Source organism: Camellia sinensis, chromosome 4 (assembly GCF_055761805.1).
Source record: "Camellia sinensis isolate YWXY chromosome 4, ASM5576180v1, whole genome shotgun sequence".
In the NCBI taxonomy this organism is placed as follows: Eukaryota; Viridiplantae; Streptophyta; class Magnoliopsida; order Ericales; family Theaceae; genus Camellia; species Camellia sinensis.
In genome coordinates this window covers 214,323,958-214,340,238 of record NC_138964.1, presented here as the reverse complement: position 1 = coordinate 214,340,238, position 16,281 = coordinate 214,323,958, and the positions used below count along the sequence as shown (strand labels likewise).

Genomic DNA, 16,281 nt, shown 5'->3' with positions numbered 1-16,281 from the left:
TTGAGTTTAATGAAAAAAATTTAAAATGTCAAAATTATTCTTATGAAAAACATAATTTATCAATATGGAATGTTTTTTTGATAAAATAAAACATAACACTTTCATTTCCCTTATTTACTCTATTCAAATAAGATAGGTAAGAAATTACATTCTCTTTTCTTTTATTCAACTAAACATAATAGTAAAAAATTATAATAATTTCTTTTCTTTTCTCAGTTGAATGAGAAATCACGATCATTTCTTTTCTCACATCCCCTCCCAATCCAAACGGAGTGTAAATAAATTTAACTTTTTCGTAAAATGTTTGACACTTAGAAAAAGTTTTCATAATTTCACGCATAATGATGTGGTATGATAAATGTTATCTTTCGATTTGTTATATCCGAATGATATAAAGTTTAACTCTTTTCCTATATCATGTGAGTAAATTTATAAATCTAAAAATTGTTGATCTTTATCATTTCTCAACTTTTTTATGTAAAATTTTTGTTGAGTCTTTTAATAATAACTCTTTCAACTAGTGTTAATTGAATTTAATAAAAATTTTCTAAATAAATAAATAATATATATATGTATATATATTTACTAGTAAATCTGTTAGGTCCAGTTAACAAATTTTAGAATTTGAAAAATTACCACTTGAATGATATGATTAGAATAACTCACTCGTGATTAAAATTTACTATGTTATTAACACTTCCTTTTTTATAAAAGAAATTTTATTCTTATTATATAATTTGCACAAATGTCAAAAAAATGTCTCTTTCTCCCGTACAGAAATTGTAAAGGGCTGAACATTTGAGATCATTCGAAATATTTGACAAAAAAGTAAAAACAAAAAGTAGAGTGCATCTAGTAAAAACGGTTGTGAATATGACCACCCAGTGAGTCAAAAAAAAATATGACCACCCACTAAAATCTGTTTGTGAATAGTATTTGATTGTATGGTATCATCATTGGAATTATTTGTATAATCTGATACACTGATGCGATGCGATGCGATATTTTAAATAGTAAAAAAAAATGATTATTTAAAAAAAAAATGATAATGACAATCTTATTTACAACTAAAAGCCATTAAAGTATGTCAATTCAATTTCATTACTTCCTAACTATTGTTGTCATTAATTAGACTCCAAAAGATTAATTGAGCCATACAAATTGACTAATTTCACTAGTGATTTAGGGTAAACAAATGGTTTAACTTATGAGTAACTGACCCATAAATTTCATAATGTGACCATATTTTAATTTGAACACACAGAGGTCCTATTATGTTTTGTTTTACATTTTTATCTTCACGAAATTGGTTTTTTGTTTTGGGAAATAATGGTTCATTAATTGGGGTAGATGTAACGTTATGAAAAAACGCACTATAGGGTTTTTGTGATTTGGGCTGACCCACATTTATCCATAACACAGACATTTATTTAGTTCTCCCTCCCCACATTTGTAGCTTTTGGCGTTCAAAAAACTGAAAAACTGCGAGTGCTTCTCGTAATTAGGGTTTTGCAAGGTAATTTGTGAGGGCCTGATCCATTATTGCAAGAATCCACGTTTGGGGAAATTCATCAACCACACGTAGTAGTTGATGTGGATGCGATCGGTATTGTAAAGGTGTGCGATCGTTTGCATCACGAAATCGGTGGTGGAATAGAAGGAAGAGGGTTGTGATTTGTTGTAAATCGCGCAATTACCGTGCTTGGATCCTAGATTTGGCGATGTAGATATGCAATCAAAGCGTGGAAGTGTACAACAACCAAATAACCCCCAATTGTAATCCAGTCTGTAGCGTCAAACGTAACGTCGTAGTTCAGTAGCGAGGGTTTGGTGTAGTGGGCGACATTAATACGTGTGTGTGGTATTGCATTCAAGATTTGGCATTTCAAATCTGATAACGACTCCATACCACAGTAAATGTCCACATCTGTCATTTTGATTTTGTGTATAGTGTTAGTTTTGAAAGTGTTGTCATGCAATATTTTACAGGTGTAGTGTCTGATGTGTAAGTGTTGGTAGTGATAAGTTGTTAGAAATGATGATGTGTTGTTGTTTAATATTACAAGAATTTTGCGTGTGGTACTGGTGTTTTGAGTATTGGGTTTTTTTGGTTGGTGGTTGTACTGTAGGTGTATGGAGTGTGGTAACATGGAGGGCAATGTGTGTATGGATTGTCGCGGAGGGCTGGTGAAATTTGTTAAGAGGAGAAAGTTTATGTATTTTGGGAGCAGAGGTTTCAAGTGGGATGTGTGTTGGCGGTGTGGGAGTGTGGTGATGTCGGTGTTGTAATGTTAATGCGCGTGGACGTTTATTTGTTCATATTTATTTGTTATTGTGTGTTTGTTGTTGTTTTGATGTATGCGTGGATATCGGAATGTGGTAGTTAGGTGGGTGTGCGTGTACACACACGTGATGGTGTCGTGTGGGGGTGTTGCGGTTTGCACCATATGCGTGTTGACTTTGTTGTTGCTATGTAAGTTCATTCTGTGGGGTGTTACGAAGTGAGGTGCGTTACGTTTTTCGAATTTGGGTTGTAGTACTATTGTGCGGTGGCATGGCGTGGCTTTGATTGAATGTTTGTTGGTGGCATTCGTGAATAAAAGTGGCAATGCATGTGTTGGGGCGTGTGATATGTGTTTATGTAATTGTGTTTGTCAATGAAGTTAGATATGCCTTCAGAATGTGTAATGTGGACTGAAATATGAATTGTTTTTTGTTTGGTTTTGTAATGCAGGAGGTATGGTCACATCGAGCCCTCGTACACGTTCAAGAGACAGACCCTGCCTCTATGTTGTTCCTGGGTCACCATCAAAGAAGATTGGTCCAAGGATTCAAGGGCGCATATTGTTCAAGCAAGTGAAACCAATTAAAAGTGTGCCTGCAGCTGTGGAACCTCGGAAAATGCGATTAAATTATAGGTCCAACATCGCAGGGATCGTTAAAATTGTTTCCACGTCAGGATTAACAAAGGCCCATCGTGTCCTGCTACGGAGGACCCCATTCTGATTGATGTTTGAAGCCATTTTGGAGAATGATCTAAAAGCGCACGACTTCAGAAAATGTGATGAGTTAGTATGTAAACTGATACAGACATACGTGCCAGATACTGTAGACACCCCATTTTTTGACCACCCTCAAGACTTGGGCGTTACTGATGGTTTACTTGGTGGAGAAAGGTGTGTAGGGCAAAGGTTCAGTTTCTTCGGTAAGGAGAGAGACAAATCTCAACTTCACACCCCATTTTGGACCAAAGCTATTTTGGATGGTTTTTAGACCTTAAAACCGTCTCTTTCAAAACTTTTTTGAAATAAAGTTTCTGCGATGTTCCGAGGCTCGCATTTCGTCAAACGTTGCCCTTTTCGGTAAACCGAGCAGGGACAAAATGAAAATGAATGAAAGAGAGATGAAATCTTTGAAAAATCTTTCAAAACACCTTGCTTAGGGGTTTAAAGTTGAAGAAATGAGGGGAAGAGAGAAGAAACCAAGTTGGAGGAGAAGACATGCATGAATCTGGGTAGAAGGGAGTCGAGCAGTTCTCGCTGAATCGGGCTTATTAATCTGCATACTTGGATTTTAGCTATGGGGCCACCACCGTCGGAAAGCTCACTTCCGAGGCTTCATTTTGTATTCAAGAATCTCTTAAATCTGAGTCCGGATGGCGGAGATATGATTGGTTGAAGTTGGGCATCATCCCGGTTGGACCGAAACTGAGCAGCCTTCACCAAAACAAGAATAACTCTTTGCACAGTTGGAATTTTGATGCAAGAATGGTTCCATTGGAAATCTTACTTCTGGGGCTTCACTTTTGACACAAGATTGACTTGAAAAGGAGTTCATATGAAGAAGTTATGCCTGTTTGAAGTTGGACCTGCAGAGCAGATTTTTCCTGCCGACCGCCCAAAATAGATGGCCGACCGACCAAATAGATGGCCGACCGGCCAAATAGATTGCCGACCGGATAGTTAAAGTAGCCAACCGACCAATTTTGCTAGCCGACGACCTTCCGGAGTATTCTACAGATTGAATGGATTACAGCTGTGCCAACTGTTTTGCATAAAACCCACTGTCCGAAGGTCTTCCCTTTTGGGGAGAAATTTGAATTAGTTTTTCCCCCCTTTTTCTCCACCCCTCTCCCTCTATATAACCAGCCTCTCCCCTTCATTTCTGAGGGTTACAAAACTTGGTTAGGGCATTATACATACAACTTCCATATCTCTCCCATCCAAGCCCCAAAACCCTAATTTCTTGGCCACTTTTACCCTACAACCCATAGCACCACACCTATACACTCTATTCCAGCACTTTGGAGGATATTTGAAGAGGGTGGAAGCTCACAAATTTGGTCCAAAAGCTGCTAGTTTGCTGCTCTTCAAGGGTGAGTCCTTCTTTTCCCTTTTCTAGTCTTTTCTTGCTTCATCTATAAGCCATACTTGCAAGCATTTTTGGGCTCCGACCCAAACTGTAAATGATCATATTTTGAGCTCCCTTTCATGTTTGATTAAGGACCTCTTGATGTTTGAGGTCTCCTACTATCACTTGTCTCTTTATCCCCCTTTTAGGCTTTTTTCTTGCATGATAGTTTAGCTTCACTTGTGCTAATTTTCGTGGCTTGATGTAAACTGTAAAGGGTCTTATTTTGAGCCCCTCTTCAAATGTTTTGAGGGGCTCATCACCATTTGGGGCCAGCTGCTGTCCCTTTGTGTTTAATCTCTCTTTTAGGGCCATTTTGCATGATAGATTAGCCCTATTTGCATTCATTTTTGGGACTTGTTATAAACTGGAAATATGCATGTTTTGGGACTTTCTTGCATCTGTCTTCATGCTTCATGATCAAATAATGCATGCTTTGTATAGCTATAGGCCAATGCGTATGCCTAGTTTTGTGTTTCGGGGCCATTCCATGCATCGGGTGCCATGTTTCCATGATTCGGGGCTGTTTTGTATCACATTTCAGTGCTGGAATTACATGCTTGTATACTATATTTCATGCCTTGCCATGCCTTGTTAGAGTTGCATACTATGCTTTAGGTTTGGTCCTCGGTTTGCGTGCATGCGTGCACGCATTTCGAGAGTCTCATTTTCATCTAATGGCCACTGATTTTGGCATGCTTGCGAACTATCCATGTTAGTTTAATTCCATCATCGCATGTTGTTGTATGCCATGTTTGCTTACATGTTTAGGTTGCGCGCCTAGTATACATTGCTCATTTGCATATTCATGTTGTATACTTAGCCTCTATGCCTAGGTTGCATTTTATTGAGCATGCATCCCTTGTCTCTTGATCAATCATGATAGGGATTGGAGCCCTTTGATGTGTTTTGTGCTTGCATTTCATTTGATATCGAAGTTGCAAAACTTGGCCTCTTAGGCCATCATGCATAATTGATGGCCCGAGGGTCGAGGGTCATGCTCCCTTGAGTCCCTTGCATGATAGGAAGTGTGCCCGCGCATACATTTACTTGAAATTTCATGCCATACACTGTCTGTCCTTGTTGCTTTCAAAAACCAGTTTCTGCAGGGAGTTTTTGCCGACCGACACTTTAGAATGCCGACCGGCCATGGGTTGGTGGCCGATGATATGAAACCCCAGCCGATGGATAAGTTACATGGCCAGTGGGTATCCCCTTCAGCCGATGGTGTCCTACAGGGTTTAGGGAACCTGTCCCAGGATTTCGGCAGTCTTCAGAGGAGCTAGGGCAGTGTAAACAGAGGCAGCAGTGGTATGGTACGGGCTTTCGGGGCAAGACAAATCCGAGCATGCATCATTCACGCATTCCGAGGCAGGGTTGTGGCCCCCTCCCTTTTGCATTTAATTTGTTAATTAATTAGAAGTTCTGTAATAATTAATTTAGTATTATTTATTCGGACTGTAATATTTATTTGGACCCTCCGAGCGAGGGCAATTGTGTAATAAGTGTGCGTGAGTGTATGTATGTCTTCCAATCCCACGTCTTTCTTCCCTTTTATTTACCCGCTTATGATGGTAGACTAGGGCATATTTAAATTAGCATACCTTATGCTATGTATGCGTGCATTCATACATTTGTCTTGCATGCACCGGGCTCGGCACATCATTCTAACTGCATTTGTATTTCAATTCCAAATTGAATACGTGTTAATTGTAGCATTTCACATGTCATTGTAGATTAGCCGAGCCTATCTTAGTTGCATTTTGCATGTGTTGCATTAGCCATCTTAACACGAACTAGGATCATACATATGATTACTAACTAGTTTTTGTTTTGGCTCGGAGTACTAGGGGAGCTTTTATGCTTTAGCATGCTGCATGCGTGTGAGTGTTGCCATAATTGCATGATTACCATGAGGCTAGCTGCTTATGTGATATAACTGCTTGAATGCCTGTGGATGGAGGTCGAATTACCTAAATTGAAAAAATGCATTAAAACTGTGAGTTTTAAGCCCACTAGATAGTGGCAAAAATCATCTTTTCTAAAGCCCACTTGAGGGTGGCAAAACCTGCATTTTAGCCTACTTGCGAGTAACAAACCATCTTCAAAATGAACATGTAATGTTTTGTTCCAATTTAGGCGATTTGGTCTATACTTGTTTGCTGCGCGCATAACATAGTAATTCTAGGCTAATAAATGGAATAAGAACACATAACGTTTTCAAAAACGGATATCACAGTTAGTAGAGGCTGATCTTCGGATCGGGCGAGAGGGGGTGCTCATAGCTGACCTTCCCCAATCGTACCCTAGCTCCCGAGCCGAGGCAACTTTGGTGATGACGGACACGTGGCCTTTGGCACCGAGTCAGGGTTTCCTAAATTCCCCCATAAAAAATATTTAGGTGGCGACTCTGTATCTGGCAAAGCAGTCCATGTTTGGCACTTCTTTTCAAAAAATCTGTTTTTCAAAATGATTTGCCGGATTTGGACTCTTTGGTTCAGATTAAGAACCGTGACATCAATTGAGTCCGAACTGTAGCATGAGGCCCACGGGCGCGTCTACAGATACTGGTTGTTTTCATGTTAGAAATGGCAAGCTTACACTGAGGGACAGCGACATCAGACTGATATTTGGCTTGCAATGTGGTGGTCAGCCGTTACAGATGACTCCCGGGCCTCGGCAACCATCTGACTTCATCCAGCGAAGATTTGGGTCAGAAAGCCGTATCAGTTCAAAACTTGTGAAGACACTTTTCTGTGACGCAGTAAGAGGCACATCTGCGAGAGACGTTGAGGATGCCGTTAAGTTGATAACGTTGTATGTCTGCGTGAAAGTGTTCTTCTCGACATCGGGCGAATCTGTGAGCTGGACATTAATTCGTATTATAGATAAATTGGAGACAATGAAATTGTATGATTGGATGGGTGCGATACGGAGCGCGCTGCTAGGATCAGTGAATGAGTTCCATCGTACACTTGGAAAAGTTACTGGATGTGTCGTCGTACTGTTGGTAAGTGCAATGCAGGTCATATTTGGGTTTGGTTTTTTATGTGGGTGTAATGTGTTATGAAATGCATGGTCATATATTTTTTTTGTTTTTCTAATGCAGTATTTCCTATGTGAACATACAACGTTGGTGGTGGCTAACAGGCCCGGAGTGTTTCCCAGATTTTTGAAGTGGAATGTTGGGACGTTATTGGCGAGGTTGCGAAGTGTGACGCTAGATGATGTTGACAAGTTTGAGGTAATCCGTGACTTTTACGCCTTATGTATGGTGACAGTTTGCGTGGTTTTGTGAATCGTATATGCGTTTGTATGTAATTATATGGTTGTGTTATGTATGAGCAGGTGCTACCGGGTAGACTTCAAGTGTCAAAGTATGAAAGGGACCAATTGCTGAATGAGAATAACGTGGTGGACGGTAGTGATGATGACTTTGTGGATAGGTTTGACATGATTGATGACGTACACAGAGATGATAATACAATAGACGCAAAGAAATCCGTTATGAATGTGGTTGCCGGGGGAGACCAAACTGGAATGCAGGTAAAGGCAAAGTTAGCAGATGAACTGCCAATGGGTAGATTGAAAAGGGTAGCTGAAACGGGAGAAAGTAGAGTTAGTTTTATGACAAATACTGATGAGACATCGGTTCCAGCCACCCTTAAGGATGCACACCGAACAATTTTTGTTCTACAGTCGGAGAACAAAATTAAGGATTTTGTTATTGCGAAGTTGGAGGAGCAGGTTTCAAAACTAACGAGTGCACTTCAGCAGCAAGCCTCGAATATGTTTGTTGGGTTCAACAGTTGTCTGAAGGTGAAAGATGACGAAATAGCATGCATGACAGGTGTTATTAGTGATCTGAGAAGTACCATAACTGGACTTGAAGATAAACTTGCGTTCTCGGATGCAAATCCCACTGGAGAAGGTGCATGTAGGCGTGACACCGAGGACGAGACAGGCTCATTTTGCCTTTGTGGATGAGAAAAAAATAGAGGAGTTGATCCATGATGTTACACAGATGGCTGTGGGTCGAGACAGTGTTGGGACTAGAAGTCGGACGGACATAGCATCGGCAAGTGAGAAAGTGTTGCATGCAGAAACGTTTGCTCTTGATGGTGGGAACCAAAAGGATTTGCAAATGGTAGGGGGAAAAGCTACTGAGGCCCCCGTGGGATCTGCTTTACAAAACTCATTTGTCAAGAAAATCAAAGAGAAGGTGAGGCGAGAAGCGAAGTTGCCGGAATTTGAGTATCCTATGCTTCAGGGGCGCCTTCGTCGGGTGGATGGAAGTGAGGGGTAGCGTGCAGTTAGCGAGGGTGGTATTACCTTTAATATTGATTTATCCGAGGAAGTTAAAGTTGTTAACGACGTTGATGAGCATGACAAGAAGAGGTCGGGATATGGGCTGAATAACCGGTTTGCAGTGTGGAAGTTAGTGAAAGACGATGTGAAACGTAAAATTAGCACAACGTATGAGCGGGATGGAGACGAGTAAGTCGTGATTTACTATTTTCAGTGTTTTTTATTATGTTGCTCTGTGTTTATCTCTGTCTAATATGTGTGTTTTTTTTTCAGTGCTGTCATATGGACCGGTGGCAAAAAAGATGTGTTTGTTTACTTTTCCGACATTAAAAATTTAGTCCGCCATTCTGTAACTAGGGGAAATGTAAGTGTCAAATAATTACATGAATTCGCTGTGCATACGTTATATATGTACACTATGGGATCTTATTTCAAACGCTTGTTGTGTCGCATCTCTTAATGTTGTAGTGTAAAGGTAGTGAATATAGTGTCATGGTAGTGAATATTTGGGCTGAATGTGTAGCTGGTTGGTAACAGGTGGTCGACGCATGCGCAGAGCTTTTGGTGAGCAAACAGAATGTGCTTACAGCAGGAATGGTTTCCCCGGAGAAGTCATATTTTTTCAGTGGCATATGTCTGGTATGTGTTTTTTTTGACACGTGAGTTGTAATTCTGGTATTAGGGTATGTTGTTGTTGTTTGAAGTTGTGGGCATGTCGTGGAACGCAGGATATGGTGGTGAACATGAGTGATACGTCAAGGGATCGATACTTGGAGGCTAACTTTTGCGCATGCGTTGGTTGTAGATACTTACATTTCCCTATATGCCACAAAGCACACTGGACGTTAGTGGTGTACGATACGGAAGATGGGTTGTGGAACATTACAACCCGCTTATATCACGCACTGGTTCGGAAGACATACATTACAATGTAGCATCGATTTTGGTATGTGTATCCCAAAACTGTTACAGTAATAGCCTAATTTTGTAATTTTACTGTAAAGTCGTGTCTGCATGTGTGAACGGGGAGGCGTTGTGTGAGACTTGATTCTTGGTTAATGTAACAGAAACGAAATGTGTTGGATTACATTCAGCGAACATGCCTGGCAGCCAGGGACAATGCGATTGTTTGTACCGAAGATAGGAACATGGTGCTAGAAGCAGTTAGTGATTGTCCACAACAGCGAGCAGATGCGTAAGTAATCTGAGTTTTAAATTTTTTTTCGCCATAACATTGGATGCTATAGTTGATGACTTGTTTTTGACTGTGTGTTATGTCCATCCACCGCAGACCTGACTGTGCAATCATCGTTTGTTACATAATGCGGCAATATGTACACAATGTCGGGATCTATAAGGCAATGGAAGGTACTACTTGCATCAGAGCACGTGCAACTATGGTGGAGGCTTTTGTGAATGACCCACAGAAAGGGCTGGAAGTCATGGGAGGCAAATAATGAGACTGGCATTGAACCGTTATGTTTTTTTTGGTGTTGGAACTTTTTGGTTTTGTATGGACATGGTAATTGTCCTTAAGTTTAGTAAGACAAGTTATGATGATACATTTGCTTCATATTAAAATTGAACTAGTGGTTTTTTAGGGAGTTACCGGTCTGATGTGTCCGAGTTATATGGTCAATTTGCTGTCGACAAAATGTAATTTTTTTGTGATAATGTTTATGCTTATTTGGTTATGTTTCTCTTACAATAAGCTTGCACGTGCAGTTTTATTGATTGCTACTCGATGCTGGACATAAATGTGGCAAACCCACAAATGCATGTGACTTGTTCACCATGTGTAAGGATACTTTTGTATTAAATCCCCACAGTGGGTATTGGGTATTGATTTGTTTTGGTTGGTGGTTGTACTGTAGGTGTATGGGGTGTGGGATGTGGTAACATGGAGGGCAGGTGGAATTTGTTGAGAGGAGAAAGTTTGTGTATTTTGGGAGCAGGGGTTTGAAGTGGCATGTGTGTTGGTGGTGTGGGAGTGTGGTGATCTTGGTGTTGTTATGTTAATGCGCGTGGACATTTCTTTGTTCATATTTAATGGATGTGATTGAATGTTTGTTCGTGGCATTCGTGAATGAAGGTGGTAATACATGTGTTGGGGAGTGTGATATGTGTTTATGTAATTGTGTTTTTCAATGAAGTTAGATGTGCCTTCGGAAGTTAGATGTGCCCGTAGTGGGTGTCATGCCTCCATGATGCATGGTCTGTGTGCGTTTGAATAACATTCCCAGCGTGCACGAACTTGTAAACATGGTTAGTAACGAAGAAGGTAAATATGAAAACGAAGTATTATTCCAATTCTGGTGGTATTGCAGAAGTCATATTTGCAATAAACACATAATGTATTACAAATTCATGAAGGATGTATTCCAACAGGAAACATAAATTTTTTTTTTCATGTTAATTTGAAAACGAACTAACTAATATGATTGGTAACAATGGAAATTAAACGAAACCATAATATCCTTGCCGGGTAGGAAATCCAACAAAAAAAACATAACACCAACCATGAATCAAAGTAACCAAATTTAATTTTCAAACAAAATTAAAAACAAACTAACACATATTATTGATAATGACAGAAAATTAAAAAGAAAAAATAACACTTCCCGAATTAGCCAAATTTGTGTTGCACATAAAATTGAAATAGGACAAGCACATAGGTTTTGCAATGTGGGTAATTAAAAATGAACGTTAAAAACTAGTGGAAAGGGTAGGTAAACCAACATCAAAACACCACACGTGAAATCGGCTAACCACATTGCTATTTTCACATCAATTTTAAAACAAACACACACCAATGTTTGTTAAGAACGGAAAGTAAAACAAAATGTAACGGCATTGTGATATGAGTAAATATTAAAAAATTTAAACATAACACCAACCATCAATCAAAGTAACCAAATTTATTTTTCAGGCCAAATTGAAAACGAACTAACACATATTATTGATAACGACGGAAAATTGAAAAGAAAAAATAACACCAACCATGAATCGAACTAACCAAATTTATTTTGCATGCCAAATTGAAAACGAACTAACAAACGAACTAAAAATAAATAATAAAAGCCTTGTGGAATGGGTAATTTCAGCGCACAACTTGTGAACCTGTAATGGTTCGGTACATGTTTTCCTGTTATGATTTCCCAAACATCTGCAACGGCCACATCAGATCTGTTGCACTTCTTCACCTTTTGACGGTATCCTCTTTTTCTTTGGCCTGTCGGGTGGTCGCCGCACAGTCACAGGTAGAATACCATAATGTCCCGGAATGACCTGTGGTTTCTCAACTGTTGGTATCGGAAATATAGCTTCGGAGTATGATGATTGGTAGTTGGTGACGTAGAAATAAGGGTCAACCAACGCATTCAAATCACTGCCGCTGTTGCGGATAGCGACCACTACATGTTCGCAAGGAAGCCCATTGATCTGCCATTGGAAACATGAGCATGTACGCCTACCAATGTCCACCAGAACAGATAGGTGTGAGTGGACCTCGTACACGTCATTGTTGGACTGACTGACAGTCCATGATCTTCCTTTCTTATACGCCATCTCTAGTTTGTATTCCATCTTCGGACATATTACACCAGCCCAGGAACTTGACACTCCCCTATGGTCGAACATCTGATTCATAATCTGTGTCCTAATTGCGTCAACCATTTGGGTGATTGGTAAATGGCGTGCTTTCTTTATCCAATTGTTAAATGATTCGGCAGCGTTCGAACACATCTCACCATAACGGTTGCCCCTGTAAATTTGTGAGTTTGTTATCATATGTAATGTTCGATGTAATACGGAGAATAATAAGTCATGAACATGGTGGGGGAAAAAATTAAATGAAATGTCTATGCGTTCCGTTACCTGAAGTACGCGTTGGCCTAGTGGTACGGCTTTAGATCTTGTAAAAAATTGACAGTAATGTGCCTTCCGGACTGTATGAACGCCTCTATTTTTTCATTAAAGTCAGCAATGGTCGGTGCCTATGCACATTCCCGCAATTTACTTACCAACCCAATACGGTACAATTTGTTCACGTACTTCATCTTGTCCTTCAAATTCCTCTGTAAATGTTGCATACAAAAAACGTGGTGGGCAGACGGGAACACAGTAGGCAAAGATTCGATGATACCGACGTGGCGATCAGAAACAAATGTCAAGTTCCGATCCCCATCAACTGCATTAGCCAGATTTTGTAAGAACCAAGCCCAATTCACTGCATTTTCAGAATCAACAATTGCAAATGCGACCGGGAATAGACCTGAAAAGAAGTTTTTAAAAAAAAATAAAAAATAAAAAAATTGATCAATGCCAATAGCTCCACTCTGTGTGTAACACTCCATAACCACAAAGTATGAACCCACCATAACACAGCTTTTAGGAACAGCCTATAACGACATTACCATGTCATGCAAAACAAACACAGCTGTGTATAATCGAACACAGCTTTGAGGAACCCACCATAACCATGTCATGCAAAACAAGTATGAAGAACATTACCTTGGTTGCCATCTTTCCCGGTAGCTGCAAACAGGTTGCCTTTAAATCTACCTTTTAGAAAAGTACCATCGAGAAACAATAACGGACGACAGTGGTTAAACCCATCCATGCATGTTTTGAATGATATGAACAACCTATTAAAACGACGTGTGTTGTGTTCATCGAAGTCAAGATTAATATAACTTCTGGGGTTATATTCCATAACGACATCGTTGTACCAACGCAACTGGTCAAATGACACGGAATGATCGCCATAAAGTTCTCCTCTGGCATTTTCAACACCCAACCAAGCTACACGGTAACTAATTTGCAACCCGTATGCTTTTTTGAAATCATATTTGACATCAATAGGGCGAGTCAATGGTTTATCATGCACACGTTCCACAATAACATCTGCAACAAGCACGGATCCCCTCCTCGGGTTTCTGTTAGTGCGCACAGCGACCCCACACGTGTGGTCGCGACACCACTTTTTCAGATAAAAAAATCCATTCGCATTCAACACCCTCACATGGATAGACCACAAACACCCCCTCGAGTTGCTAAACATGCATTCCGCTGTAATACAAACTGAGTCATTCTTTCGGAACCTAAATTGAAACCCACATTCGATGGCGTATTTGCTGAGTACCTTGCGAAATTCAGCTGCCCCACCCTTGAAACATTGCCCGATATGAGTTATGCCACCCGCCCAATCCGCCGACAATAATACCTTTCCAGCGTGTTGGCAAATATTTGGTAGCAAATCAGCCTCCTCATCAATATTTGTGACCATTTCCCCACCGTCCCCACCTGTGTCTTCGTGCCCATATGTTAAACTACGTCCACGTTTGACACCCCAAGATGCACCACAAACTATTATATCGACATCAATGTGATCTAGCCGAAACAACTTGGCAAGACATAACATGTTTTGGAAGTCTGCCTCACTCTCCATTTTGAAATTATTGTAACCTGGGATCTTGAATGATAGGGAAACCAAAGTAGGCGTCAGTCCATCAAAACGTTCGCACACATGAGTGATGAATCTGCTAAATGTTAAATCATCACACACCACAACAACAACGTTCTTGTTATCGTACGAACACAACAACATTATATAGTCACCCATTCCTACATGGAAACAAGGAAAAAAATAAATTAAACATGCAAATCAAGTTCATGAAGTACGCATTAAACGTATAATGTTACAAAAGTTTCTGCCGGAGCGTAACCAACGAATCGATTTGCACAATTGAAAAAAAAATAAGAAAATAAATTACCGTCGACGAACTCGGAAAATGCTACACCACGGGCTCCAGAACACAACCACGAGCGAATATAAAACTCAACCACACTTAGAACACCTTGCCTCCCCCTCAAGAAAAAATACTGATGAACCTTGCAATCCCTACAAGTCTGGCAAAATATGCTCTTCCATAACGTCCACACACCAACGTAATCCAAGGGATAAATATCAAACCTTACCAAAAACGTATTCAAATACCAAACATAAAAGGGTAAAAACGTCATGTGCAACACAATTTCAAAAAAATAGGACTCCCACGTCTATTATTCTAGAAGGAGGACTTATTGGACTAAAACTCTCCTAAATGGGATTTTTCAATAATTTCCCCTTAACTTATTAGATAAAAATAATGTAAATAAACTAAAAAAAACATTAATTAACCTTAAAAGTTGAGAGATGAATACTTTTACTTTTATTTTTTAATTATTATTTTTTCACTTGCAAATAAACTCCATCAAACATGCCCTATGTTACTAGCTCAAGTACAATATTTAGGCTCTATTTGGCTATAGAATTTTTAGCCACTTTTTGGCGGTGGGCAGTAGCATCTGTTGTGCGGTAAAATGGGCCTATTTCGGGACTCATTTTAATAATCCGAACCGTTTACATTTTAGAATACATCAAGTAGAACATGCCTGCAAAAAATCAAGTTAATCAAATATCGTTTGCCTATTTATCCACTCACATTTGTATTCATTTTAATACTTTAAATCACAATTATTATTTATTTTTGTAGATAGAAAGGTGAGTGGATGAATAGGTAAACGATATCCGATTAACTTGCAGGCATGTTCTATTTGATGTATTCTAAAATGTGAACGGTTCGGATTATCAAAATGGGCTCCGAAATATGCCCATTTCACTGCACAACAGATGTTGCTGTACACCCCGCGCAGCAGCATCCTCAATCCCTTTTTTGGCTAAGAGCATCTCCAACGATTCATCAATTTTTTCATCAAATCTGAGTAAAAAAAAAAGACAACTTTCTTAGTCTGATATTAGCCACTCCAACGGTTACTGTAGCTTTCACCAAAAGACACGGGACGTCCGGCAGGACAACCGGCCGGTCGACCAGACAAGGCAACTGATTTTTTCCCCCCCCCCTCCATTTCTGTTTCTCAATTCGTTTCCCATTTCTTTTTCTTCCATTAAATTATTTCCAAACATCACATGTATTTCAAAATGTGTTAACAATGATGCTGCTTCTTTTGACAATTCTCACAGAAAAATTTTTTGTGGACAAAAAAATTGAAGGCAACTTCTATAAAATGTCACCACCATCATCACAAATTGCACAAACATAATCAAATAGGTCATCATCAGACAAATCATCTTCTTCAATTTCATCTATCATATTTGTTGTAGCTCCAATGTCCTATCAAACCAACTTTTGAAGCAATTCACAGGCCAAACCCTAAGAGCATTTTCTGTATGTACGGGACGATCGGTGGGTCCGACCGGTTGACTGGTGGGACCCACTTCCAACATAAACGCACAGTGAAATGGCAAAATCTGACGCAGGTCCTCAGTTTGGTAAAACTTTTACTCCGTAATCAATTTGATATCAGTTTGATGAAACCATTGAAGAGAAAAAAAATGACTTTTTTCATCAAATTCAATTTTGAAGCTCAATATGATGTAACATTGGAGATGGTCTACAGTTACATCATTTGGCTACAACTTTTTTACCTGACAATGGTGGAAAAGGCAATTTTTTTAAATAAGTCATCTCTATTTGACAACTATTAGATAAGTCACATATC

General features: G+C 39.5%; 2 protein-coding genes across 2 annotated transcripts; both read right to left on the bottom strand.

Annotated features, from left to right (window-relative positions):
* Positions 1–11,619: 11,619 nt before the first annotated feature.
* On the bottom strand, positions 11,620–14,813 carry LOC145789910 (uncharacterized). The gene is made up of 4 exons (XM_082867532.1): positions 14,493–14,813; positions 13,231–14,343; positions 12,595–12,991; positions 11,620–12,481 (listed from the first exon to the last, which is right to left on the bottom strand). The coding sequence occupies exons 1-3, from the start codon at positions 14,740–14,742 to the stop codon at positions 12,714–12,716; spliced, it is 1,641 nt and encodes a 546-aa protein (XP_082723658.1). The 5' UTR covers positions 14,743–14,813; the 3' UTR covers positions 11,620–12,481; positions 12,595–12,713.
* Positions 11,899–12,462, bottom strand: LOC145824439 (uncharacterized). Its single transcript, XM_082924099.1, has one exon. It carries the CDS (start codon positions 12,460–12,462, stop codon positions 11,899–11,901), a length of 564 nt encoding a protein of 187 aa, XP_082780225.1.
* Positions 14,814–16,281: the final 1,468 nt, after the last annotated feature.

Coding starts and splice junctions, on each gene's coding strand:
- LOC145824439 (XM_082924099.1), bottom strand. CDS start 12,462: ATGTGTTCGAACGCTGCCGAATCATTTAACAATTGGATAAAGAAAGCA.
- LOC145789910 (XM_082867532.1), bottom strand. CDS start 14,742: ATGACGTTTTTACCCTTTTATGTTTGGTATTTGAATACGTTTTTGGTA. Junction 14,344..14,492: donor ATTTTCCGAGTTCGTCGACG/GTAATTTATTTT, acceptor GTTTCCATGTAG/GAATGGGTGACTATATAATG. Junction 12,992..13,230: donor CGGGAAAGATGGCAACCAAG/GTAATGTTCTTC, acceptor ACTTCTTTTCAG/GTCTATTCCCGGTCGCATTT.